The sequence below is a fragment of the Cladophialophora immunda genome (genome assembly GCF_000835495.1).
Source record: "Cladophialophora immunda strain CBS 83496 unplaced genomic scaffold supercont1.4, whole genome shotgun sequence".
NCBI classification, from domain to species: Eukaryota; Fungi; Ascomycota; class Eurotiomycetes; order Chaetothyriales; family Herpotrichiellaceae; genus Cladophialophora; species Cladophialophora immunda.
Window position 1 is genome coordinate 3057054 of NW_015622544.1, and position 25730 is coordinate 3082783.

The following is a 25730-nucleotide window of genomic DNA, read 5'->3' on the forward strand; positions in this document are numbered from 1 at the left end:
AAGCCAAAACGAGAGCGCCTGGAACATGAACAATATTGGGAAGCTCCGCGGCTGCACTTCCTCGTTCTGGCCAAGTCGGTAGCGGACGAGGGGGCTGGTGGGCTGGACGAGTGAGACTGGGCCTTAAACTTCTCGCTCTCGTCGCTCGCCTATTGATCCGAAGTTGTGAGAATGGTGTTTCTGTTTCTCTACAAAGCTCACCCATCTTCACATGTTCTCAGATTCTGTCCTCGACTATTTGAAGATCGATGTGCAGTCGCGAGGCATGTGTCATGTGTAAGACTGTTGGATAAGTCTGGTTAATGGATTTGCCACTGATCTCTTGAGATGCGCTGCTGATGTTCTTACCACTCGCGGCGCCCGTACAGAATCCATCCGACGTTTCACCTTTCATGGTGCGGTATTTCAAAGAGGTGGAATTGTAGGATGGGGTTGTTGCATGAATGAGAGTGAGTTGGGTAGGCAAAAATGTGCAGTTGAAGGAGTTGGGAATCGGCCTGCGCCTGCGACTGCGCCGACGCCGGCTGCTGCGATGACTGACGGCCTCGCTAATTTGGCCAGTTTGGGCCAAGCACCGTAAGACGCTCCTCGAAGCAAGCAATGGGATCGCCGTCGACTTCTCACACTACACACTACATATCAGTACACCTAGCCTTTATCTCTTGACGTTGTCAGCGGCAGTGGAAACTCTTGTGTTGCAAAGACATTCGTCTGTTCGACCATGGCTCAGGCCATCAGTGCCGCAAGAACGCGCAAGCGACCCAGGGCGCTACAAGCTTGTCAATTTTGCCGCGCCCGTAAGAACAGGTGTAACGAGGAGATGCCGTGCTCCTTCTGTGTTGGTCAGCCACCCAGCACTCATGCCACGAACCCCGCTGATAGCCTTGGAAGCACACGATGTGGAATGTGTCTATTCCAGACCGCTGCCATCCCAAGAAGCGAAGTGCGCCTCCTGTCGTCCTAGATCTGCCACTTGAACATCAAGCTTACGTCAAGAGTACTCAGGACGGTCGAGACTTTGGAAAGGAGAATACAGGAGCTGACTCTCAGATTGAAACAAGCCGAAGAGGCTCTTTCTCACTCGAAGCAGGACGATCATCCGGCCCAGCCACGGGGTCTTGTGCGTGACTCCATACCATTTCCGGGAGCCTCGCAACCTCATGGCAGTCTCGCCTCAAAGAACAGCAGGCCCATCAATCCAGCTACCGTCGCTCTAGCAGCCAATGAGACCAGGAGCCATTTGGCACCTCTGCGGAGCATGGAGGAGCAGGAAGGCTCTCCCACACCAGACGCCGCGGACCTTAATGTGCATACACAGGGCTGGGAGTATTACGGCCCGTCTTCACCAATTGCCTTCCTTCGCAAGATTCCCGGCCTGTCAGAGGAACGATCTGAATACTATGCTGAACAAACTTCGAGATCTTTTTTCGCCTCGCTTCTTCACAACAGCACGTTTCCGCTTACACCGGCACAAGGAGCTCTAACCCACACGGACTCGGAAACCTTTGTTCGCGAGAGACTTTATTTTCGAGTATCCAGGAAGTTCATAGATGCCTATTTTGATAACCTCCATCACATACAACCCGCCCTCGACCAAGAGAGATTCATGACTCGTTGTGAGGAGTTGTGGTTCGGGGCCCAAGTCACTTACCCATCCACATTCATTGCTCTGTATTATAGCGTTCTTTCCCTTGGGGCACTCCTTGCATATCCAAAATCCGGCAAATTCCATGGCTTGGAGCATTTCGAATGGAGCCGGATATTGTTCAGAGAGGCATGTGAGGCTGTATTGCGTCTTGGGCATTATACGAACTTGGACATGGTTCAGTGCTATTACATGATGGTAATATCTCCAGGAAGCCGTGTCGAGGTTACTGACACTCAACCTAGGCCAAAATTGCCCAGCACGAGCTTAACCCTCATAGTATGCTTCGAACTCCTTGACAGAGTAGTTTCGGGACTGACGGTGATAGTCACGTACTTGTACACTGGTCAAGCTATTCGAATAGCTCTGAGCATCGGGCTGAACCGCGAGTCCCCAGCTTCACGCAGTGCTATTGAAAGTTGCTCGACGGAATCAAGCCAAACTTGGTGGTAGGCACTGAAACCCGCTTGGAGAATGCCCTCGCTGACTGTGGGCGAGGTCCCTTTACTGTCTAGATGTGTAAGCTAGCTTGGCCGATCTCAGTCTCCCGTAAGGTTGTTAACGGGAATTAGCCAGACTAGCTTTGCGTTGGGTCGACCCGATGGCTTAGGACCAGATGCATTTCATACTTGTTACATTCCTGGTTCGTCGAGTAGTACTCCACAAGATGCCGGAAACAATGAGGACGCAAGTATCCAAATACTCCCGGCAATGGTATCGTTCTCACGAGTTATGCGACGTGTCGGCTCCGAACTTTACGCAACTCAATATTCATTGGTTGCTCGACTGAAAAAGGTCGTCGACCTTGCGCATGATCTTGAACAGTGGCTAGCAGAGCTGCCGTCACGATATCAAGAGTCTGGTGATGGTGTTACTCGGGCGTTAAAGTCGACCTTGTCGGTGAGCTGCGAGGAAAAGCAAAGGATCGTCGTTTGGCTCCGTCCGTCACAAGAATCTCGCCCATTCATGCTTTGTACTGACCTTGCAAACAGGATATCACAACCTTCGTATGGTGATACATAGTTCAGTTATCGGCACTGTCCCGGAGAAGGATCTCAGAGGCAACGTGCAAGAGCATTGGGAACTGTGCATAAATTCGGCAATGAGGACCATTCAAATCATCCACGAAACCTTTCTCAAGTACAACTTCTTCCAGACATGGTAGGTAGGTTCGCTTCTAGACTTATCAGTTGGGGCTGACTTCTCATCTAGGTCTTACAATTCGACATATATCCTCTTCGCAGTAACAATCCTCTTCATTGGAGTATTTCACCCTCTTTGTTGCGTCGATTCGGACCTGATCCTCGACCACGTCAATCAGGCAATTGTTGTTCTCGACGCCGTAGAAGAAACAGTTGTCACGCGAAAAGCCATTGCCATCATCACGGAAACCCTCGCACGAGCAAAAGACCACTGCCGCCATGCTGCAACCCTGAAATCTGCGAACGCTACGCTCACAACATCACCAGCAACATTGAGCGATCCGTCCCACAGTATAGTCCTTAACTTGGCCAATGGCGCAGGCTCTTCTTCGACTGCACCTTCAGATCCTCTCTTCAACCAAGGTCTGCAGTCACTTGGAGTGAATGGTCTCAATTTCGTGCCTGGAGGTTATGACTTTGAGACTTCATCTTTTTGGGCTGAGTGGGCACAAAGTCTAGGGGGCGTGACTGACATGAACTATGGCTACCCATGACACCGATCACGCCACGGGGGCTGCTTCGCGTGATTGGTGACCTACTTCATGCTCCAAGATCGATCTTGCCGGTTTTGTCGATGCAGATGCTACAGCAAGTCAATCTTTTCGCCATACCGTTGCTGGTGAGACTCCCTAGGAGACTCGAATGCCAGAAACAAGCTTCACTCCATCTTCAGCCATTTCAGCCCGCGGAGCTGGGTATTCTTCATCATAAGGGCTTGATTTGCCTCAGGCTTGAGGCCAGGGAATTAAGATTGAGGACTGACGTCTCAATAAGGAAGCCCTTCTCATCCTATGGCCAATGGCCAAGAAGTGGCAATCATGTACAGGGAATCATGCTTTTGCCTGGTGTCATTGAAATTCATCAGCTCGCCGAGTGGCTGCCTGTGACCATTCACAAAATAGAGTACACATCTCTCGGGCTATGTAACTTTTCATTTTGATCCGACCACAGTCAAGCTCGATGCCTCCGTTTCAATCACAGGTCCAGTGTACACATTCCTGGCCTTAAAAAAGTAATACACAGCGCCTCCTCCGACCCAACCAGCAAGTACCACGGTCGAATAATTCATGTTCTGGGCGGTTACCGGCTGGAAGTTCGGAAATGTGCTGAAGATCATGGCGAAAATGAGCCACACAATTGCAAGTATATTGACGAGAACTCCTCCAGCCTTGCCAAGCTTGAAAGGCCCATACTCGTCCTTGGAAAGCTTCGCTCGTCCGTATATGACCATGTAAACGATTGGCAGCAGGTAAGACAAGTACATGCCGATAATTGCCATAGACAGGATGGCATTGAAAGCTGTGGTGTTTCCGAGATAGATGAACCCTAGCAAAGCTTGGAGAACTGAGACGAGAACGATCATTCGGACCGGGACTTTGAGCCCACCATCGACATGAGCGAAGTATTTTGAAAAGGGGCTCGCCTCATCTCGCGCAAACGCCCAGAATGTGCGGCTCGTTGAAGTCAGCCCTGCAGCGTTCGCGGCAGTGGCGATCAAGCATATTATCAACGACAGGACGGTAGCTCCGGCAGGGGACCTGGTGACATTGAGGTATAGCTGCATGAAGGGGAAGCCAGTGGGTGATTCGAGGAGACTCGGTAGGTCACCAAGGGAGAACAAGAGCATCAAGCAGTAAGCGAAACCGATAATTCCGTTGGCAACGACCGAGCCGACCATGGCGATTGGCACATTGCGACTGGGCCTGGGCATTTCTTCGGAAAGATGTGCCGCCGCATCGTACCTGCATCATCTGGTTAACCGATATCGACTGGAGAACAAGGTGAGAAAACTTACCCGAGGAATGGATAGACTGAACTGAGAAGCCCCACGAGCCATGCAATACCATCACTGCCCCAGCCACTGGAATTAGAGACCTGGGCAAACACGTAATCGGCAGAGTGCTTGGGTGCCATGACTCCAAGGACAATGAAGATGACGAGAAAACCGACGATATGCAGAATTCCTGGGGATGGTCAGAAGGTTAGCGGGAGGGTGGAACAATCTTCATGCTCACCAGACGCAAGATTAGTGTGCGGCAGGACCTTGGACCCCCAGATGTTGACGGCCGCAGCATAGAGCAAAACGAGCCAGTAAAACAACATCCCTTGCCATCTCTGAGGAACATATGTATCGGGGTGATTGAGTGTAATCAAAGCTTGAAACTGGAGCCCGGCGGCAAAGGCTGCGGAAGCCGTCAGGACGATTTGACCTCCGACGGAGATCCATCCGGTGAACCAAGACGCAACAACCCTCGAATTTTGTGGCGCGAGGACGGCGACCCAATGATATTGACCTGACGAAGAATCAGTTCAAGACTCAAATCGATGAGACATGTAGTCTTCTTACCCCCAGCAGTGGGCCATATACTCGAGATCTCTGCAAGAGAGAGGGCAATGGCCACGGTGCCCATAAAGGATATGATGCTGTCATTTCGTCAGTAAAGCTGTGTGGTACGCGTAGCGAAACTCATCCGCGGGGTCATACTAGTTGTAAAAGAGACAAGGAGCACCACCACTGATCAAGGCAGCGGCAACAACGGACGACAGTGCTTCCCATGTCGCCATCAGGCAGAGACACAAGCAACCAAGTGACCATATTGAGAAATCCCGCTGCAGCTCCTGCTTGTGACCGAGGGCTGCGAGTAACTGTTCATCATTTAACGACCGCCTGTTGACGTGTTGCATATTCTCCACCTCCTCCATCTTCTGTGGCAGCTTTTCAACGTCCATGTTTGCGAGTGCTTGGGTTGCCTGGGATTGACGCTGGACCACTGCCTGGGTCCCAAGGCATTCTTAAATGCTTTCCCGCAAAAGTAGATACGCCCGAAAGGCGAGTGCATCATTGGTTAGGCGTTTTAGCATCTCTGAACCTCCGCATCCGGGGTAACACCCACCACGGAGAACACTCCCCATCGCGGCCATACTCATCAAACAGCAGGCCAGCAGTACCAAAGCGTTACGTAAATCGATGGCATTCCCAGCTTCATAGCAGAGCCCCTGAGGTTGGAGTACGGGTGCCTAGGCAACTCCGAGTCTAGAACAGATTGAACACCTCTCGCAGCGGAACAGGAAAGGAGGGTGGAGGAGGATGATCTGTGGATGGAGCGCGGAGGCCCATTCCGCCATGCTGGGGAACCGGCCCACTGTAGCCAATCGGCACGAATTGCGCAAACTCTAAATGCACCGCCCTGGAAATTCCTCCGCCCTCTCTTTCCAACTTCGTTTTTGCTCTGCATACTACACTGTTAACCAATCTAATGAGGTCGCGGGTTGGCTCCTCTCTTCGTCGATGCGTCGGAGCCAATGGCTTGCTTACTACCGCCAGAGATGTCCGCTCCTGAGTTGCCACATCGGTGGCTGATTTTCTTCCGTGGCATATGGGTTATTGTGAATGCACCCTTACAGTACGGATTAGGAAACCCCAGCCGAAAATCCTCATCTTCCTGTCACAGGTAAGCAGTGCTCAAACAACAACCGCTATTGCTCGATCTTTTCTCGGTATCCAAGGGGCATTCACGATAGCAGCCCAAGAACTTTTTCTGCAGGTAGGGGAAAATACTGGGATGCCTAGTCTCCCGTATTCCCCATTCCTGGGCCTATAAAAGTCGGCACCTTTGCAGTTGTGGCTGTTATGTATTTTCCATCTCTTTCACTGACATTTCTTTCCCTTCACAATGGCACCTCATCCATTAGACATCCTCTCAGCAGAGGAGACCAACAGTGCCCGTGACCTCATCCTAGGTCTCCATCCCGACGCCGTGTTGAGCTTTCGTGAGATATACTTGGACGAACCGCCAAAAGAGCAGCTCATCCAATACTTGTCCGCGGAGCACTCTGGAAAGGATGCTACTCCCCTACCTCGACGTGCTCTGGTACAGTACGACGTCATCGGGACCGATAGGGTCCCCCAGTTTCATGAAGCCATTGTCGACCTCGACGAACAAAAAAGAGTCTCACATGTGGTAGTTGACAAAACTCAGCATGCGAGTTTGACACTGTACGTACGGCTTGGATGCGATGCTTGGAGACTCAGCTAACGATGTTGTCAGTTCGGAATTTGACACTCTTGTTGAGGTCTGCACGGCCTCTCAGATGTTCAAAGATGTCTGTGCCGAGTTTTCTCTTCCCGAGGGGTTCGAAGTCATCGTCGAACCGTGGCCCTACGGTGGATTGTCCCCAGACGAGGAGAACCGACGCTACTTTCAAGGCCTGTGCTTTGCTCGAGACACGAGATCTGGCAACCCTGACTCGAATTTCTACGCCTATCCTTTGCCTTTCATACCTGTCATGGACGCGCACAAAAGAGAAATCATCCGAATTGACCGACTTGCAACCGGTGGCAAAGGGGATGCACTGGATGCAAAGACCTACGCCAAGAACATCATCGACCATTGCAAGACCTCAGAATATGTTCCCGAGCTCTTGAAGAACGGCACACGGAAGAACCTTAAGCCTCTCAATGTGCTCCAACCGGAAGGTCCTTCGTTCTCTGTAGAGGGGGGTCTGATCGAATGGCAAAACTGGAGATTCCGTGTGAGCTTCAATCCCAGAGAAGGAGCAGTCATACACGATGTCCATTTTGGCGGCAGAAGCGTGATGTACAGATTGAGCATTAGCGAAATGACTGTTCCTTATGCGGATCCTCGTGGGCCTTTCCCTCGCAAACAGGCATTCGACTTTGGCGATGGCGGAGCTGGAAACTGCGCCAACAACCTCTCCCTGGGGTGTGACTGCCTCGGGGTCATCAAATACTTTGACGGCGTCGTCACTGGCCCCGATGGTACCGCCAAAACCGCACCCAACGTCATATGCCTCCACGAACAAGATAACGGTATTGGCTGGAAGCACACAAATTGGCGGACAGGACGTGCTGTTGTCACACGGTATCGTGAGCTTGTTGTCCAGTTCATCATTACGCTGGCAAATTACGAATACATCTTCGCGTACAAGTTCGACCAGGCGGGTGGGATCACTGTGGAAACTCGGGCAACGGGCATCGTGTCAGTCGTCAACATCGACCCAGGAAAGACCAGTCCATACGGAAATGTCGTGTCACCTGGCGCGTTAGCACAGAACCATCAGCATGTTTTCTGTGTCCGCATCGACCCGGCCATCGACGGATACAAGAACACAGTCTTGGCAGAAGAGTCACATCGCGTGCCCATCAACAAAACGACAAATCCACAAGGAAACTTTTACGAAGTCCGGCAGACGGTCATCAATCGGAGCCAATCTCTGGACGCCGCTCCACAGCATAACCGGATTATCAAAATGGTCAATCGGAGCAAGACGAACCCCATAAGTGGGAAGCCGGTCGGCTATAAATTCACACCAGCGGCAACGCAATTGCTGCTTGCGGATCCCGATTCGGTCCAATCCAAGCGAGCACTATTCGCACAACATCATATCTGGGTGACCAAACATCTCGATGGCGAGCTGTACGCAGGGGGCAGATATACTTTGCAGAGCCAAAATGAAATCGGCGGTGTTGCTGACGCCGTGGAGCGCGATGAGGTGGTCGAGGATGAGGACGTCGTCGTCTGGAATGTGTTTGGGCTGACCCATAATCCCAGAGTGGAGGATTGGCCTGTCATGTAAGTTGGTCCTTCGTCCGTTCCCCGAGTATACTCTAACTGACGTTCTGAACAGGCCGGTCGAAATCCACCAGCTGCACATCAAGCCCACGGATTTCTTCACGGAGAACCCGGCAATCGACGTGCCGTCGACGAAGAACGAAGCCTCTGTGTTGACAAATGGGAGTGCGCATTCTCAGAACGGTTGCTGCAAATGAGACTACGGCCTTTTGCAATAGTAGCGAGAATAGTTCTGTATGATACCTACATTATGTAGTTGACTGGTCAGAGGCTGAAAAATGACGGAAAGGATGAACAAAATGCAAGCACCGAATTCGCCGTATCCGGCTAGCGTATTCTCGATATTGCGCTAACTATTTGTGGGATAGCGCGTTACTCCTCGATAGTACCAAAACGGGTGACTAACGTGCTCGGCAATATCAATGCTATACTAGAGTTTATCGCCGTTGTGAGGCTATGATTAAGCTTCAGAATGGCGTTTCCTGATCAAGTGTCCAAACAGATTCTGTGAAGGAACTGCATATCGCCTCCGTCAAGACATCTTTAATCGAGCGCGTAACAGAGTATCGAGGGGGCCCGGCCAAGCACTGGGCGAGAGTCCAGGGAGCGCTACCTGATGCCCATTCGCAGAAGCCAATTCGGGCTAATTGGTGAGGCTTAGAGGTCCCCTTTGAGCCTTGGCTGAGTACTCTCCGAGCAATCATGATAGGGTGTCTAATCTGGCCTCTTGCGATCAGGTATGCTAGTACTTACCTCCCAGCTAGACAGATATCTATTGCAGACGGGCCCGCCAGGAATCCTAGCAGATGCTCACCCATACACTGCTGGCTAAGCTTCGTTTTAACTTTGGGGCCTGGCGGCGCGACCTGCCAGATGCGCGGTTGAATCGTGCGGAGTACTATAGTACATAGTATTCAGACATCCGGGTGCGTGCGTAGGTGGCCGGTTTCCGATGCCAGAATGGAGCAGGTGCTGGTTTTACAAAATTTATAGTGAGCTTTCCGCCTCCCCTCCGCCCGGAAGGTCCCGTCATCTCCGACACCGTGGCAGCCAGCAGATCCCTCGATCGAAAACTCCATCTCGCTCAATCTATGGTCGCTTGGCCATCTCATGTCCTGACTCGAAGTGGTTGGCAGTATCTCGTAGTAGTCGAGGATCACTGATCAACTCGACCGAAGCCTATAACAATGCACGGAAGGACTTGAAATTTGTCCGAGAGGTTCGAAGCCGTAGGACACCACCTGCCTGCTATCTTCGACGCCTCAGGTTTCGCGAACCACTGCGGCGCTGCCAATCCTGAAACGGTGAAATTTCCATGGTAAATGAATGGGGTGGGACATTGAAAGTTGACACGTAGTCCTCCTTTTTGAGTTAACCTTATTCGCTTTTCCGTTGTGTATACTCCCTCGTCAAGTCCGGCCGCCGGCTGAAGGGAAACACCGTCTCCAATCACTAGAATCATGTCGAGCTGTGTTTAGGCTTTTGTGCATAGACGACATGACTGAGCCAGTAGGAAATACCACTCGGTCAGCGGACAGTTCAAGTCGAGCATGACCCTGAACAGCTGCATTCCCAACTGCATTCATCAATGAGCGAGGGGTACTTACAAGTCGTGGATCATATGCACTCTTTTCTTCATCGCGTCTTGCCTGACTCCTACTAGGTACGCGTGAATGGCCTCGGGGGACCATCCTAGAGCTCTCGTAAAAAGCGCTAGTGTGAGACCTTCGAGGCCTTCGAGAAGCTGGAAAAGATTTAGGGCACCAACGCGTTTCTGTCAAGACAAAAATTGGAGGGGTCAGTACAACGGCAACACCAGCAGTGGGCTCACACAACGTTCTAAGTCGTCGGGGGGGGGGGGGGACAAAAACCGCTCGCTCGCGGAAGGATAGGCAAAACCATACCATCCTCTCATCTTTCGGCCAAGCCCCCAGAGGCAGTTTAAAAATTTTCTGATGGACGTTCACGAATCCGGCGTCTTGGATCCAGGATTTCAGGTGCTGGCCCGGAGAAGCAGTCCGGCCGATTCTCTCACAGCCTTCCAAGAGCGTGTTGTACCATTCCAGCACCTTGTTGTCGGGCGGGATGGAATCGTCCTGCGAGTAATTGCGCAGATCGAAGTCTTGAAACTCGACCCATCCGCCTGGTTTTAGATGACTATAAATGGAAAAAGTCAACTTCCTGAGTTTGATGTTTTTTTGAACAGCAGAGCAGCGATCGGGTGACACGAGCGAGAGACCGGTGGGTAAAAGGGCCAAGACTCAACTTGTAGCACTGGGACATTAGACGAGGCCAGTCTGCGATGGACCCTGCCATATAGCGACAGTGGACAAAGTCGAACGGTTGTGAATATTGCCACTCGCTTTCGACATCGTCGACCTCAAACCTTACATTCGGCGGTACCCTAGAGACCATCAGAAACTCGTCGCAAGTTATGGAGGCCCAAAATGACAGGAACTGTCTTACCACTGTGGCTGGATGGGACTTAGGTCGTTGCCAATCTATGATACACATAAGCGATGACAGCGGCCCAAGATAGGGCACTGAAGATGGACTTACCACTATGGCAGATGGGAACATATCGCCTTCATGATCCAAACATCAGTTCCACTTCTGGTATTCATGCCCATGGTCTCACACCGACCGATTTGAATCGCCCAGATTCCTGTGCCCGTGCCGACGTCCAAGATGCGACCCAAGTCTTGATTCAGCGGGGCCAAAAAATGTTGGCCGTCCATCGCCGTGAGAAACACCTCGTGCATGATGTCGTAGCGCTTCTGTTCTTGCTCGTCATTGGGGAAGTTATAAGCTGCGTGAGGCTTTAGCGCTCGCTGGCTGAGCTTCGCAACATCGGTGGTGCCTTACTCCCTTCCCTGAAACTGTGATACCGCCGACCATGTTCCCATTTGTAGTCCGTGGCGCTATAGCTCAGGGAACTCGTGTAACTCGCTCTTTTCCCCGCTGGTGGTCAGCGAGAGAACCGAGCTGGCACCAATATTGGGTTCCACCGACGTACATTTCGTCTCCGCCATACGCAGAATCAACGTCTCCCAACAAGTCCTAGAAAGAACTTGTCATTTCCCAGTCGAATCGCAAGGGGTCGATCGAACTCACTTCCACCGCAACATGGGGTTCGTCGGCGGGCTGATCAGCCATCATCACTATAGGTAGTTGGCAAAAACCATGGTGTTCAAAGGAAAGACGAACGCTTATCTTCACCGTGTGGAGGGTGGCGGAGGAGGTGGGGGTGTCGCAGGACCGCCGGGCCGCGCGGATGGGCTCCAGTAACTTCAAGTTAGACCCCGACTTTGGCGCATCATAGGCGGAATCATCACACCATCCGTTCTTGTCCAGGTCCACGTGGAGGCGCCAGAGCCTTCGTTTCAAGAGTCCTTGTAGCGTGGCAGATGACGAAACTCAAGCGAGGAAAAAGATCCCCAATAACTAGACCGATGTTGTAATGGTGCTGTCGGTGGAACGTCTGGGCCAGCCATTGGCAAAGGTGTCATCAATCCAGCGAGCTGCATAAGGTGGGACTTAGAATTGAGACTTGGAATTGAGACCAGCGAAGTTGAAGGCGAAGCCCGATGCACGACAAAGTCTGGCCGAGTCGCTCGGAGCCACCAGTTGCTTATCATGAGACTGCGTGGCTGGCAGCGTTCATCGCACGCAGCATTCTGAACTCTCTTGTTTTGCTCAGTCGTCATGTCTCAACCGCCGTCACACATGCAGGATCTATCCCAGCAGATCTCTGCAGCCACATCCATCTTGACCGACTTTCTCTCCTCCAATGGCCTCCCGGAGCCCTCATTCCGCGCAGATGCCCCTCTCGATGTCCCCAGCATGCCGGAGGACGTGCAAGTCGCCCGCCGCAATTTGCGAGAAGCAGCCCAGGAGCTATACATTCTAGCCACTTATCCAAGCGAGTATCTACGATGGCTGGCCTGCAATGTTTGTTCCCCCCGTCTTCGCCCCCATCAGTGCTGCTCTGGAGTGACCAACGATTGGCATGACAGTATCATGACTGCTCGAGTCTACGGTGGCTCTACCATTTCAAGATCGCTTCATTCGTGCCATTAGAGGGCGCAAGGAGCTTTTCAGATGTCGCCAAGGATGCTGGTGTGGACGAAGGCCATCTTCGGCGCATGCTGCGGGAAGCGATGACGAACCGGATCTTCTGCGAACCCCGGGCAGGGTTTGTGGCCCACACGGCGGCTTCGAGTGCGCTGGTCCGCGACAAAGGAACTCTCAACTGGGTGGGTTATACCTTGGAGGACTCCTTTCCTGCCTCTGCAAAGGTGGTCGAAGCGACCGAGGCATTTGGTGCTTCTGAAGAGAAAAACCATTCCGGCTGGAATCTTGCTTTCAATACCGAGCTTCCAATATTCCAATACCTCTCCGACCATCCCGAACGCGCTGAAAGGTTTGCAGAGACGATGAAGGCCTTGACAAGCACAGATGGTTACCATGTGCGCCATCTTGTGGACGGCTATCCCTGGGGAAAGCTCACGCAAGGTACTGTTGTTGTGGACGTGGGTGCTTCTGCATGCATTCTGAAAATTGATCGAGATACTAAATGAGTGTTATTAGGTCGGCGGATCCGTAGGCCACATGAGCATCGCGCTTGCGGAGAGATATCCGCAGCTCAATTTCGTCGTCCAGGACCTCCCCGACATTGTTGCTGCTGGCCAGCGGGCACTCCCTGCAGACTTGAAAGATCGGGTCTCGTTTCAAACCCACGACTTCTTCACACCACAGCCTGTCCAAGCCGATGTGTATTTCCTCCGATTTATTTTGCACGACTATTCGGATACTCACGCGACGCTCATCCTCAAGAACCTGCTGCCTGCCTTCAAGCCCAACTCAAAGTTACTGGTCATGGATGGAGTTTTGCCTGAGCCAGGTAGCATGCCACGGAGTCAGGAGCGACAGATTCGGTGCGTTGTGGATTTCAGCGGCCCATCTTGATGAAGAAATCACATTGCTAACCAAAGTGAAAAGTGTCATGGACTTGGAAATGCTGACAAACTTCAACGCCAAAGAAAGAGACCTGGACGACTGGCGGAGTCTATTCGAGAGAGCCGATCCGAGATTGAAGGTGGCCAAAGTGATCAAACCTCCCGGAAGCGTCAATTCAATCCTCGAGGTGGTCCTTGAAGGCGTCCAATGATTGACTGAATGCATCGAGTGGCCGCACAAGAAGGGCAGGACGGCAGGCGACGAACAAGTCGAAAATTGCACAGCCTGTCAGGCCAATCAAACGAGCCGACACTCTGCACCTACATGACCGCGAGAGAATAACATGGACGACAAACTGATGCGGCCCTGAGCTGTCAAAGGCGACCTGGCTATGGTCGATAGGGTCGAGGGCGAGACTGCCGCATGATAGAGTAAGGGGAGCGCAGAATAAGCTGCATTGATACGATATCCACCTTTCCTTTCGTCATGGTTCTGAAGGTTGATAGTAAGCAGGAGAGCGCCAAGTAGATGAAAGGCCTTTTGCCTGCTGGTAATGAGCTGCTGCTTTATGGAGGATCTCAGGGAGAGTTTCAGGCAGGCTCCTGATTCTTGATAGATACATACAGCATCAACCCTCACAACATCCTTGGGTAAAACTGCTCGCGCCTTACACCGGATTGGGCCTGGACCCGGCGCCAGCACCGCTCCAGGCGGCGTCCCCAGATCCAGGAACGGCGGTCTTATTACCGCGGCACAGCTCCCTGGAGGCATTTCGTCCTTGTGCCTGGAATGTCTCGCGCGCAGGACCCTGCCAGCCTAGCTGCGGTAGCTGTGTTGCCCAGGAACGCGAAAGGACACCCTCAGCTTGTATTAAGGGCTCTGAGATCTAGGCTGTTATGACAGGTTCACGGTGCTTTCTTTAGCCCCAAGAGCAAATTCCGGGTTGATCACCCCCCGATTTGTGGTTTCTGATGACGCTGCAACGCATATGATATGTACAACGGCGAACTAACTACTAAGTACTACTACTAGTATCTCTACTGACCACTTTTCATGTGCTCCATGCTTCATTGATATAGCATGGCCGTCATCGTCTCGAGTTCTAGCTTAGCTCAGGAAGAACGTCTTGACCGCCCGAGGCTCGATCGTCGCCTCAAACACCCCCCCGCCCCCAATCGGCGTCTGTCCGACCATCGTCACGTTGTGCTGGTTGTCGGTCAAGTACGCCGTGGCCGTCGAGGCGTCGATGCCGCCGCCGAGGTGGACGGTCAGCTGGTAGGGGAAGTGCGCCTCGTTGATGACGGGGACGGCCACGGTGCCGTTGGCGTTGACGTAGGCGCTGACGTAGACGTTCTCGGCGCTGCTGGCGGCGCCGACGCGCACGGCGCCCGGGCGCGCGAAGCGGAAGTACGCCGCGAACGCCCACAGGCGCGCCGACACGAAGTAGGCGTCGTAGTCGAGCCGGATCAGCGCGTTGTCGCCCGTCGTGTTCTGCGCGCACCACCAGTGCGTGTAGCCCGAGGTGTCCGAGTTGACGAACGCGTTGTGCATGTACATGGCCCATTGGAATCCCTCGCTGGTATACACATTAGTTGGGATCCAGGGGAAACCGGGGGGGGGGGGGGGGGGGAGGGTCTTACGCGAGCTGTCCGGACACGTCCCAGTTGGCGTTCCATGGTCCCGACCCCTGTGAATGTCAGTTCGTCTGGGCCTGTGCCGGAAGTGGTCAGTTACGCACATCAGCCCACTCGGTCATCAGGTTGGGCTTGCCGTTCGAGTTGAACGGTCTCTCGGGATTGCTCTGATAGTTGTGCCACGTCTGAATTCGTTAGCTTCGTCGAAAGCTCCTTGGCCATCATTGGGAACCTTACAGCTACGTCGAACAAGTCAGCACCTCCGGCTTGTTGCAGCTCGTACAAGATGTTCCTCTCTTGTCGAGCACCAGTCGCGTCGCAGCACGCTACACTGATGTTGGGAAAGGCCGCCTTGGCTGTCGGATACAAGATCTCCAGGAAGTCCTTTGCTTGGTAGCCGTCCGACTCCATGCAGGCGTAGGTGACGGGGTTGAAGTCTGGTTCGTTGTAGGCGCCGAGCAGTGAGACTTCAATGCCCTCCTGCTCGTAGAATTTGACGTATTGCACCAGATAGTCGGCATAGGCTTGTCTCCAGTCACCACTGCAGTTGCTACTGCCCCTGACACCGCAGATGAGACCGCCTTCATCTTCGGTGCCGACGGTCTTCATGCATCCAGGGGCAGACCACGCATCGGCATACACATAGACGTTGGGGTTGTACTTGAGTGCCGTCTGTGTGAGCTGCAGTTGACATGTGTCGTTTCTGTCCCAGACATAGTTGAACGGTCCTTCTGGGGTCGGCGGGCAGACTGGCAGGATGGACGCGACGTCGCCGCGAACATGGCCTGGGGTGGACCCGATGTCGTTGCGAACGATCGTCAACCCGCCAATGTTCTCGTCGAACAGGACCTGGGTGACCATTTCCTGGTTTGCTGGAGACAGTCCCACGGAGCCAAACTGTTGACAGGCGATCCCAAATGCACCTGAACATCCACCCCCGATCATGGTCTGATACTTTTGGGATGCATCAATCGAGATCGCCGCCGAGTATGTGATGTTTGGCGCATAGGTCCATGCCGAGGCGCCGGCGGCGAAAGCAGAGACGACGAGGTTCCTCATGTTTGCTCTTTTCATCTTGTCGACGATCGCCTGGCCAAGCAAGGTCCAATGCAGGTACCACATATGTACTTTTTCGTCTCCCCGCACACATCGCCCCGGACACATCGTAAAGGCCCCAGATCGTCATTTATCCGGAGTCGTCTTCATCTGCTTCATTTACCCGCCGGCCATTCTCCGACCTGCCACCGGCTCTCAGGCAGACCATCTCTTTTCTCGCTTGCATGCATACAAGGTCGCACAAAGATGACGACAGGCGAGCATATAAACCGGAGCTATAGTGTGCGGTGGATGTTGCTGCCGGATTTCACCTGTTCCGCAATCGGAGCTTTTAGCCAATTTCCCGTGGCCATTAGTAATACCATAGGATTCAGAGCTTGTAGGAGTCGATGCAATGGTAAAGAAAGGCGTTCGCGAGGGAAGTGGATGAAATGAAAGCGTGACGAGGACCGTGGGTAAAAGGCAGGAATCTGGAGAATGGCCGTGTCACTTGCGGATGGCATCCGAGTTGCCGTAGTAATGGAGTTTCAGGCTCGAAGGTCCTCGACATCCATGCACGATGCAAGTAGATCAGGATTTGTTGGGGAGAGTACTCATTATACGCGGCAGGTTGCGGTGGTATCTTCCAGCTTAGACGGAGACAAGGGTTGACAAGAGTCCAAATCAATGTATCTGCGCCATATGTGGTAGTCCGCCGGTCGTATCAGGTAGCCGACTGGTGTATACCAGGCATTCGGATCTGGGAAAGTTCCACCTCCCTTCGATGGGTTCGAGGTCGCGACCGAAGATCTCGCAGGGATCCATCCTGAATGTTTGTCAGGTAGCACCTACACCCAGGTGGCCAGCATCAAGGGCTAGGGAGCGACTCTCAGTGTTCAACATCAGCGCCCCGAGCCTTCCTGTGAATGTAGACAGATTCCTCCGGCTAGGAGCAAGCATCAACATTTTTGGAGGTTGTGCGTATTGATTCTCGGGAGCGCCTTGCCGCGCGCTCAGACTGGGGTTCGGACAGTAATATCTTCTTGCGTGGACTAGGGAGCCTTTTGACCAACTTTGGGACTGTCAATGACATGAAGATGAGAGGTCAGAAGCCAAGATGACAAGAAGATATCCAGTATTGAAGCCTTCGTGCAAATGTTCTTCTGAGCGGTCCAGCCTTGTCCAGGTGCTCCATTTCAGCTAGACGAGAATTCTGAATGTCTGGGAGATCCGTGGTTGATGTCAATGGGTCCGCAGAAGCTCCAGCTTGATTGATGAAAGACGCAGAAACAAGTCGGGGGATCCTGTTTGTTCATAGTCCTGTACATGGTCATTTGGCGCCAACAGCCTCGTCAGCATTGGCGTGTGTTAGACACCCGAGTTTCATGAAACCTGCAACTCTCACAGCAGGCTCTTTCGGTCAAGGCGTCACGCTCCTTGACGAATCCTAAGGAATGGACTGGGTAACCCCGATAGGCCCTCCTGCTGACGCCGCTCCCCGGGTCGAGAGAGGTGCAGCTAGCATGGTGCCGCGACAAACATATGTGGATGAAGGTCCAACATCGAGTTCAAGGATAGTACGGAGTAGTCAGCGTCGACAATTCCAGGCGAGCAAGATTCCACTTGCCGCGGCTGATCTCCGACTACATATCCGACAAGGGGTCACCCAAGGCGCCTACATATGTCTGTATCAAAAAGGAGCTGCCGTCCGTCAGGGCACAATACCTGCCATATTCTTCGAGCCCTCACCTCTGTCCAACCTGCACAAAGTCAAATGATCATAAAATGTGCCCCAACCCGTACGTGGTCATCATCCGCCCGCAACACAATATGTGGGGTAAAGGCTCGAGCACGGGGATATGGAGTACGGGGTTTGTGTCTGGTCATCCACCGCAAACAGGCCTGTTGCAGGGGCTGACAGCATAACCGAAATGCGATCTGCGGTGTCGTCGCCCAAAGGTAAGTGTTCGCTTTCAGGGAGAGATGTGTCTCTCGATCAGCATCACCGATGACCCAAAGATCTGCTCGAATTGGGGAAATGCCCAACACCAAACCCAAATTGCTTCCCCAAACCATCTGCTTCTGGGATGCCGACAAGCCCCACCACCATCAGGCTGCGCAGCGGAGTCGGACACGTTCGAGCCTGGACCCCTTTCGAGACGACGAACCTTGGGTGGAAAGTTCAAATAAGAGGTGTCGAGGCGATGGGAATCGCTCGTCCTGGAGACCTTGAACACGGGCGGTGACAGCATCTCCTTCCCCAGAACGACGAGATCTCAACATGGCTGAATGGTCCCTTTGGTCGTTTTGTGTGCGGCATCCCGTCTTCGGGATCGCGCTGTTGGGCGCCCTGGTCCTCGTCGCGATCTGGAGAGTGAGTGAAAACGTCAAGGCCCGAAAATACAAGCTACCGCCGCGGATCCCGGGAGTCCCAGTGTTTGGCAATACTTTCCAACTGCCTCCACTGAAGCAGGGACTGTGGGGCATGGAGATGGCGAGGAAATACGGCGAGATGTAAGAAAGGGACACTCTTGATGGAGAGAATCGACAGAGGCTGAACATCTGGTCAGGTTCACCTGCAGCATTGGCGGCAAGACCTGGGTCTTTCTGAACTCCTCACGCACGGTCAACGACCTGATGGAGAAGCGGTCGTCGATCTACTCGTCACGCCAATACATGCCCATGGCGTCCGGGGTCCTGTCGGGCGACAACCGGATCCTGCTCATGCCGTACGGCGAACGGTGGCGGATGATCCGGCGCATCATGCACTCCATCCTCAACAAGCAGAATTCGCCCGTCTTCGCGCCGTTCCAGGACATCGAGTCCAAGCATCTCCTCTACGACTTCCTCCACCACCCGGAGCTGTGGTACTCGGCCACCCAACGCTTTGCCAACTCGGTCATCATGAGCGTGGTGTTTGGCAAGCGCATGGAGTTGGAGGACCCCAAGATCCGGGAACTCTTCGAGACGTCCAACGCCGTCATCGAGGCGATCCAGCCCTCGGCGAACCTCGTGGATTCTCTGACCTTTCTAGAGAGGCTCCCAAAGCCCTTGCAGTGGTGGCGGCCGAGAGGGGAGGCAATGTTCCAAAAGACTGTCAAGTAAGTCCCGATGTAAACGGATCCCAAGATATCATACGCGGCCTGACACGCAGGATGTAGCATCTACAGGCGGGAGGTCGAGGAATTGCAGCAGAAAATGAAAGACGGGACTGCACGGGACTGCTTCGCGACCCGGTTCCTCAAGGATCCCGAAACCAAGAGCTACGGGCAGACCCAGACGTATTTCGCCCTGGGATCCCTCATGGAGGCTGGGAGCGATACCTCGCGGATGACCATCAGCCAGGTCATGGCGGCCGCGGTGCTCGACAAGCGGTGGGTGGCCACGGCGCGGGACGCCCTCGACAGGGTCTGCGGCAGGAACGCAGAGCGCCTGCCGACCTTCGACGACCGGGTCAATCTGCCCTACATCACCGCGACGGTCAAGGAGGCGTTCCGATGGCGCCCGTTCGCCGAGATCGGGGTGCCGCACATGCTCAGCCAGGACGACGAGTACGAGGGCTACAAGTTCCCCGCGGGGACGCTGTTCACGTGGAACGCGACGGCGATCGCCATGGACCCGCGAGAATACGACCAGCCCGAGCGCTTCTGGCCCGAGCGATTCCTCAACGACGACCTCGACCATGTCTTGAAAGGGCACTGGAGCTTTGGACCAGGTACGTGGGATCTTTTGGGATCATTTCTTTTTGTGAGAGAGTAGAGCCTGTGGAGAAGATGTTAATTTTTCACCGTGGAGAAAACAGGTCGGCGCGTATGCTCGGGATACAACGTGGGCGAGACGAACGTCTGGATCGTGGTGGCGCGGTTGCTGTACTGTTTCGACTTTGAGGGTGTCCCAGTGAGTTGGCCCTGGAAATATAGTCCCTCTTGACTTCCTCTGACAGATTCCCACCACAGGGAAAGCCGTTCGACTCATTCCAGGTCAACTGGGGTGAACACCGGTTCGCGCCCTTCGACGTCTCGATCCGAGTCCGAAGCCCTCAGCACGCGGCTTTGATCGAAAGAGAGGGCAGAGCGGCGATGGACACAAAGTACTGAGTGGTTTAGTTGGAGTAGGGTAGAGTCCACACTCGATCATTCATTGTCCATACGGTGGCCTAGGTGCATCGGTGCCCAGGTACCTGGGTATGTGGTCAATGGACCCCTTGATTACCCCACATGTTCCTATTTCCTCTTCCATACTCGATGCGGACTCCCACTGTGGAGAGGAACGAAACCCCACTCCACACGCAATTCCTTGTATCGAGACGAGCAGAGTGGAAGGCCATGGTCAGGGCCATACTTGTATTGCCGGACGTAAAACATCTCCTGAGAATCCACGTACAATTGGAGTATCGTCGCCCTTGATCCAGACACCTGACCTCGAGGGCTCGTCTCAACCAGGTCTGGACCCATCGTCCGCCGTAACCTTGCTTCGTCCATCTTTCTCAAGGCGAGAGTATTCAGTGGGGCTGTGTGTACCAGCCTCGGTGGTGCCACTTGTTCCAAGCATCCGAGCAATACAGGTAGGGATCCGGGATATAAGATATATTCTCAGGTCCCTTCTAACAGAGTAGACATCACAACAAATAAGCGCACAGACGGTAGCAGTGGCTTACAAGAAGTGGTAAAATGGGGAATCAAACTCCTGTCAACAAGGTAGGTAGGCTCATCCCCCCATTGGTAGGCCCTGGCTTCATCGACTGACGAGCATATCTAGATCATCATCGTTGGTGCCGGCCCATCGGGGCTGCTGCTGGGTATCCTCCTCGCCAAGCAAGGAGTCAAGGTTCAAATCCTCGAGGCAAATGGTGAACTGGACAAGAATCCCCGAGCTGCTCACTATGCCCCCTCAGCAGTTTACGAACTGAATCGCGCTGGAGTTCTCGACGACGTCAAGGCACAAGGAATCCATCCTGACGCAGTCTGCTGGCGCCACCCCGACGGCACCTTCATCGCGGGCATTCGAAGTCGGTTCGACATAGAATTTCCCATGGTTTGCCTGCCTCTGGATCAACTCGATGTCCTCCTTCTCCGGCATTTTCTGGCCCAACAAGGCAACGAGATTCTATGGAACCACAACGTCGTCTCGATTGACCAAGACGAGAACGAGGCGAGGGTCCACGTCGAGACTCCAGAGGGAAAGAAGACGTTTGGCGCCGACTATATCGTCGGATGTGATGGGGCAAACAGCCAGATCAGGCGGTCGCTTTTCGGTGACCTGAATTATCCCGGGGAGACCTTGCAGAAACAGATCATTGCCACCAATGTAAGTTCGTCGACTGGACAAAAAACAAAAGACTGACGGGCCTTAGGTATATTACGACTTCCACAAGTTCGGATACTGGGACTCGAATTTCATCATCGATGAAAATGACTGGTATATGGCAGCGCGGATCACTCAGGATGGGCTGTGGAGAGTAACGTATGGTGACGTCTGGGGCCTGTCGAACGAGGAATATCTGGCAAGACAGCCCGAACGTTACGAGAAAATCTTGCCTGGCAATCCAAAACCCGGAGACTATAAGCTCGTCAGTGCCAGTCCGTACAAGCTACACCAACGATGCGCGGATTCTTTCAGGGTGGGTCGGTTTTTGCTTGCCGCCGATGCGGCTCATTTGTGCAACCCATTGTAAGTCTTCCGATTTGGTAGGAGATTCAGGCTGACATTCTGGTCTTAGCGGCGGTCTGGGCCTGACCGGTGGAATCGCCGACGTAGGGAGCTTGTTTGATGCTCTCGTGGCGTTGAAAGAGGGAAAGGCGGACGATAGCATTCTGGACAAGTATAGCGAAGTCCGGCGCAAGAAGTGGGCTGAAATCATTGACCCTATGTCTCGAGCCAATTTCCGACGGGTCTGTCTCGACGAAGCCGAGTCAGAGAGACAGGAATTCTGGAATCTTTGCAAGAAGATGGAAGAGGATGAGGAATTGGCTCGGCAGATGGCACAGGTGAGTGAGCTGAGCATTCCGGTAGGCATGACGACCGTACTGATGCTTAACAGGGAACGAATGTTTTGCGGGAGGACTTCCGAGAGTATTTGACGGCTGGTGCAGCATAGCTAGGATACTTTCGTTGAGGCTGCCGTTGAATGAAATGCTTCCTCTGATGCAATGGCGACCTCGTCTTCTAGATCGTGTGGTGCTGCGTGTATAGTGCTGTGTGTATAGTGCTGTCTATGTCTTGCTCCTTCCGTCGTGTTCCTACCTGGTGGACTACTTCTTTCTCGCTTCTCCCCTCGTGCTCCTACTGAAAGATTGGTTTCTTTGCTCCTTCCCTCTTCCATCCTCTCACCCATTCTCCCACCCATTAAATAGGTCGCTCTCCCTCTTCTCCCTCGACTTTTCTTCTTTACTCTTCGCACATCTTCCCACTCGACCTGCGCTCACAGGCTATCAGCCGACCAGTCACTACATTCAAACGCAGACTCCACTACTCCTGCTGGTATTTCGCCTGTCCAACGAAAGTACGGAATACCGAGCCAAAATGCTAAAACATCGGGACGGACTCGGCGAAGGTCCCCGCTAAGTGCCCATCCGTTCTATTTTCCGGAGGACCTTGTATGGCAGGCAACCCTCTATATCTAGGTTCGTGTGCTGCATCAATTATCGAACAACGGTTACTAAACCTCCATCACATCCCCAGAATTGTGGTTACACTACCGTGATTCCTCGCAACATAATATTCAATTGCCCGCCAAACCTGACAGTCATCCAACTTGGCCATGTCGCAATTCTCAAACATGGCCCTACTATCTTCAACTCTTTCGCTTGAAGACCAACCCAATCTGTCTCAAGAGCTCACGGCCTCGGAGAACTCATCGAGGGAAGATCAGACGCAAGAACCAGCTGCACGAAACATGGATGACACTACGTCTAACAATATCAAAGATCAGCGTCTTAACAAAATTGACTCCATCTCGGAAGAACAGCTGCCAATATCGAAGGGCCCCCTGGTGACAATCTTACCCCGAGAAGACGCCCTTCTCAACTCCCAGAAAGCAGCTCTTCTTCAGCCACAAGAACCGCTTTCCGAGTGGTCATTTTGGACGGACGCCTGCCTGCGGGGGCCTAAGCCGGTAAAACTTGAGGGATGCGGCTTCTGCGTCGTCCATCGTCGTCTCGACAACAGCCACCCCAGTGATCAAGACTTTGCTATCAAGTGGTGGGAAAGCTGTTTTGTGGCACGCGGTATCAACCAAATAGGACACGCCGAAATGATTGCCGTAGCGCAAGCCTTGGAGATGGCCGTCGACCAATGCGAACGCATCTCCGGCACCGTCGTTACGAAAGCCAGGATCAAAATGCCAGGGAAGGCCGAGGAGATAAAGAGTCGAGCAGCTACTATTCCCTGGCCAATGCCGAAGCTGGTGAGCGTGTTCACAGATAGTCAACAGGTGTTGAACTCCATAGATACCTGCTGGCGATCTGGCAGATGGCCAGGTAACCGGTCACCAATGAAGTGTGCGAACGAGATGATTGAAGCGCTTGGCGATTTGGGTGTCAGAATACATCTTCAGTGGATTCCAGGTCATTCTGGCGACCTTCGCAACCGTTGGGCTCATGAAGGAGCTCGGAGTGCGCTCAAACCACAACACCATTCGCGGAAGGCGTTCACAAAGAGAGTGCACCGCGTTTTCAGGAGGTGTCACAAAGACAGACCCTGGACAAAGGTCTCTAAAAAGACTCACAAGAGACGAATTTGAGCCGCCGGCACTGCAGCGCAACAACCACCGGCCTTGAGAACCAGAAGATCTCGAGGATTCGCCAGAGGGAGGCACTGAGTACCACCTATCTTGCAGATCAAGACCGGAACAACTTGGAGAAGGCGGACGACGTGCTCACGGGCTATGCTCATCTGCTGTCCCCTTTATAGTAGGGTGACTCGACTCGGTATAGCGAATAAGTGGTCGAGGTCGAGACGGTCGAAGGTATTTCTGGTTAAGATGGCAGCCTCCTAAGCGCGGCACTAGTAGCGCCGCTTTTGAGCTCCCTCTCTCGTTTGACTAGTATCTATGAGCGTGCATATGAAAGGCTAACTATAAGGCCTCACCCTTCTCTATTGGGGGGGTGGCCATCCCGAAGCGGGGGGAGCTGGCGTCGAATCACCTCGTCTTGGCGGAGATGGACTTCCCCCTCAGAATCGATCGATCGAGTGGAGTGGCACAGTGGCTTGTAAAGAGGCTGCCTGCAACCTCTCATTCGTCCTGCAACACAAATCCAGTTCGTGGATATCGTCGAAGTCTGTCATTGTTGTTCTCGTCTGTATCGTTTTGCCGTCTAGCGAGCAGGAATTGATGTCTGCGGACTGAGACTCGCTCTCATTTTTGCAGTTCCGCGCATCGAATGCTACACCGACCTCAATGAGAGTGCTATCTCAATCGACCTCATCACTCTCCGCCCCAATCACGACTCCAGCGACGACGTCACAACCTCACTCCTCCCCCTTTCACACTTGCAATACCAATCCTTGATAGACATCTCGAGACTGAAGTTTATTCGCCTTGTCACCGAGTCCTCCTCCAAAAGTCCATCGGCGAATCTATCCGGGCCGCCATACTTCCCAAGAAAGAGCTGGCCTACACTGCATTTTTGTGGCGGCATAGGGGAGGATGGCGGACTTTACACTTGTGCCCAGTGGGCATGGCACCAATTACACTGGCATGCTGACGAGGAGCATCGTCTTCTCGGGAGCTCTCTTCGTCTTTCTTGCAGGCATGCGCATCTCAATCCATTGATCCGTGGGCCAAGGCAACTGACTGTTGGTCTAGCGTCGGGAATGACAATAGCATCAATCGCCATCCCTGACTGGATAGCGTTCGATGGGAGTACGGTGAGTGTATGTGACTCCGTACAAGGTCATTTCTGACGGGTGAACAGAATCACGGAACTTCGATCCGCTACAGCTACGGACTACATCGAAGATGTTCGAACACGAACCTGCCCCCCTCAAATATCTCACACACTACTGCATCGAGCTGGCATTGCACGCAATTCCCCCGTTATGAAGACTGCCGCGGTGACGACCGATACTTCTGCAGCATGTGGAGATCAGTGGGCTTTTTAATGTCCTTTGCAGTGGTGCTGGAGGGCATGACCCTTGCCGCATTTGCAGTCCTGCTTGTGGGTGGGAAGCAGAAAAGAGAACAAGGGTGGGGCGTCCTCACAATACTGGTGGCATTGGCAGCATTTGTCCAGGCCATTGGAATGGCGTTGATGGTGAGAAATGGCCGCTCCATGGCGCGACATGTGACTGACCAACACAACAGGCATATTTGTACGAGAATGATGAGCGATTTTTCTCTGGCTGGTATCTCGACAAGAGTTGGACCATGTGTACAGTTTCCTGGAGTTTTGAAGCATTGTGTGCGGTTGCCATTACGCTGGCGGCAGTGACGCTGCCAAGTGAAGGAGGATACGAATTAATTCCAGATCACGGCTAACCGGGACCAAGATGATCGGCACACGCCAGATAATGAGCGATGTTTGAAGCTGTGATCGCTATGGATCCTCAGCGCTGGCGGGGCTGGAGCGGGACGTCGCTTTGACTGCAAATGTTTGATATTGTGACCTCGGTGTTGCGTCCATGGGAATATACACGGATCCCTAGAAGGCTGTTAGCTACC

General features: G+C 53.2%; 7 protein-coding genes across 14 annotated transcripts; 4 read left to right on the forward strand and 3 right to left on the reverse strand.

The window, feature by feature from the left end:
• The first annotated feature begins 246 nt into the window (after window positions 1–246).
• PV07_07428 lies at window positions 247–3815 on the forward strand. Of its 4 annotated transcripts, XM_016394509.1 has the most exons (10): window positions 247–576; window positions 644–842; window positions 892–943; window positions 1006–1843; window positions 1891–1924; window positions 1974–2094; window positions 2144–2164; window positions 2218–2585; window positions 2638–2806; window positions 2858–3815. In XM_016394509.1, exons 2-10 carry the CDS (start codon window positions 722–724, stop codon window positions 3339–3341), a joined length of 2208 nt encoding a protein of 735 aa, XP_016247928.1. In that variant the 5' UTR covers window positions 247–576; window positions 644–721; the 3' UTR covers window positions 3342–3815. The 4 variants fall into 4 exon arrangements, with proteins under 4 accessions (XP_016247928.1, XP_016247927.1, XP_016247930.1 ...); XM_016394508.1 differs by having other exon boundaries at window positions 247–842; XM_016394511.1 differs by having other exon boundaries at window positions 247–842; window positions 892–1843.
• On the reverse strand, window positions 3679–5739 carry PV07_07429 (uncharacterized protein). The gene is made up of 5 exons (XM_016394512.1): window positions 5333–5739; window positions 5195–5271; window positions 4863–5141; window positions 4643–4811; window positions 3679–4589 (listed from the first exon to the last, which is right to left on the reverse strand). The coding sequence occupies exons 1-5, from the start codon at window positions 5575–5577 to the stop codon at window positions 3779–3781; spliced, it is 1581 nt and encodes a 526-aa protein (XP_016247931.1). The 5' UTR covers window positions 5578–5739; the 3' UTR covers window positions 3679–3778.
• Window positions 5740–6347: 608 nt separating this feature from the next.
• Window positions 6348–8927, forward strand: PV07_07430 (copper amine oxidase 1). Its single transcript, XM_016394513.1, has 3 exons — window positions 6348–6844; window positions 6897–8441; window positions 8497–8927. Exons 1-3 carry the CDS (start codon window positions 6522–6524, stop codon window positions 8636–8638), a joined length of 2010 nt encoding a protein of 669 aa, XP_016247932.1. The 5' UTR covers window positions 6348–6521; the 3' UTR covers window positions 8639–8927.
• A 127-nt stretch (window positions 8928–9054) lies between these two features.
• Window positions 9055–11603, reverse strand: PV07_07431. 4 transcript variants are annotated; one of them, XM_016394514.1, is made up of 10 exons: window positions 11556–11603; window positions 11458–11501; window positions 11307–11392; window positions 11086–11250; window positions 11001–11026; window positions 10908–10942; window positions 10708–10845; window positions 10346–10598; window positions 10049–10215; window positions 9055–9942 (listed from the first exon to the last, which is right to left on the reverse strand). In XM_016394514.1, exons 1-10 carry the CDS (start codon window positions 11598–11600, stop codon window positions 9900–9902), a joined length of 1002 nt encoding a protein of 333 aa, XP_016247933.1. In that variant the 5' UTR covers window positions 11601–11603; the 3' UTR covers window positions 9055–9899. The 4 variants fall into 4 exon arrangements, with proteins under 4 accessions (XP_016247933.1, XP_016247934.1, XP_016247936.1 ...); XM_016394515.1 differs by having other exon boundaries at window positions 9055–10215; XM_016394517.1 differs by having other exon boundaries at window positions 11307–11501.
• A 480-nt stretch (window positions 11604–12083) lies between these two features.
• Window positions 12084–14194, forward strand: PV07_07432. Of its 2 annotated transcripts, XM_016394518.1 has the most exons (4): window positions 12084–12392; window positions 12458–12973; window positions 13032–13378; window positions 13443–14194. In XM_016394518.1, exons 1-4 carry the CDS (start codon window positions 12147–12149, stop codon window positions 13609–13611), a joined length of 1278 nt encoding a protein of 425 aa, XP_016247937.1. In that variant the 5' UTR covers window positions 12084–12146; the 3' UTR covers window positions 13612–14194. The 2 variants fall into 2 exon arrangements, with proteins under 2 accessions (XP_016247937.1, XP_016247938.1); XM_016394519.1 differs by having other exon boundaries at window positions 12084–12973.
• A 313-nt stretch (window positions 14195–14507) lies between these two features.
• PV07_07433 (uncharacterized protein) lies at window positions 14508–16108 on the reverse strand (the record flags this gene model as incomplete). The annotated part of the gene is made up of 4 exons (XM_016394520.1): window positions 14508–14976; window positions 15041–15087; window positions 15139–15219; window positions 15272–16108. The coding sequence occupies 4 exons, from the start codon at window positions 16106–16108 to the stop codon at window positions 14508–14510; spliced, it is 1434 nt and encodes a 477-aa protein (XP_016247939.1).
• Window positions 16109–24716: 8608 nt separating this feature from the next.
• PV07_07434 (uncharacterized protein) lies at window positions 24717–25547 on the forward strand (the record flags this gene model as incomplete). Its single annotated transcript, XM_016394521.1, has 4 exons — window positions 24717–24819; window positions 24876–24937; window positions 24985–25323; window positions 25374–25547. The coding sequence occupies 4 exons, from the start codon at window positions 24717–24719 to the stop codon at window positions 25545–25547; spliced, it is 678 nt and encodes a 225-aa protein (XP_016247940.1).
• Window positions 25548–25730: the final 183 nt, after the last annotated feature.

Bases quoted from the DNA above. Each gene is read 5' to 3' on its own strand.
- PV07_07428 (XM_016394508.1), top strand. From the start codon at position 722: ATGGCTCAGGCCATCAGTGCCGCAAGAACGCGCAAGCGACCCAGGGCG. The intron at 944-1,005 runs GTGCGCCTCCTG...AAGAGTACTCAG, and splicing joins CTGCCATCCCAAGAAGCGAA to GACGGTCGAGACTTTGGAAA. The intron at 2,165-2,217 runs GTAAGCTAGCTT...AACGGGAATTAG, and splicing joins TCCCTTTACTGTCTAGATGT to CCAGACTAGCTTTGCGTTGG.
- PV07_07429 (XM_016394512.1), bottom strand. From the start codon at position 5,577: ATGGACGTTGAAAAGCTGCCACAGAAGATGGAGGAGGTGGAGAATATG. The intron at 4,812-4,862 runs GTGAGCATGAAG...GACCATCCCCAG, and splicing joins GCACACTAATCTTGCGTCTG to GAATTCTGCATATCGTCGGT. The intron at 4,590-4,642 runs GTAAGTTTTCTC...CAGATGATGCAG, and splicing joins TCAGTCTATCCATTCCTCGG to GTACGATGCGGCGGCACATC.
- PV07_07430 (XM_016394513.1), top strand. From the start codon at position 6,522: ATGGCACCTCATCCATTAGACATCCTCTCAGCAGAGGAGACCAACAGT. The intron at 6,845-6,896 runs GTACGTACGGCT...CGATGTTGTCAG, and splicing joins CAGCATGCGAGTTTGACACT to TTCGGAATTTGACACTCTTG. The intron at 8,442-8,496 runs GTAAGTTGGTCC...CGTTCTGAACAG, and splicing joins GTGGAGGATTGGCCTGTCAT to GCCGGTCGAAATCCACCAGC.
- PV07_07431 (XM_016394514.1), bottom strand. From the start codon at position 11,600: ATGATGGCTGATCAGCCCGCCGACGAACCCCATGTTGCGGTGGAA. The intron at 11,251-11,306 runs GTAAGGCACCAC...AGCCTCACGCAG, and splicing joins TCACAGTTTCAGGGAAGGGA to CTTATAACTTCCCCAATGAC. The intron at 10,943-11,000 runs GTAAGTCCATCT...TGTGTATCATAG, and splicing joins TGTTCCCATCTGCCATAGTG to ATTGGCAACGACCTAAGTCC.
- PV07_07432 (XM_016394518.1), top strand. From the start codon at position 12,147: ATGTCTCAACCGCCGTCACACATGCAGGATCTATCCCAGCAGATCTCT. The intron at 12,393-12,457 runs GTTTGTTCCCCC...TTGGCATGACAG, and splicing joins TACGATGGCTGGCCTGCAAT to TATCATGACTGCTCGAGTCT. The intron at 13,379-13,442 runs GTGCGTTGTGGA...CAAAGTGAAAAG, and splicing joins AGTCAGGAGCGACAGATTCG to TGTCATGGACTTGGAAATGC.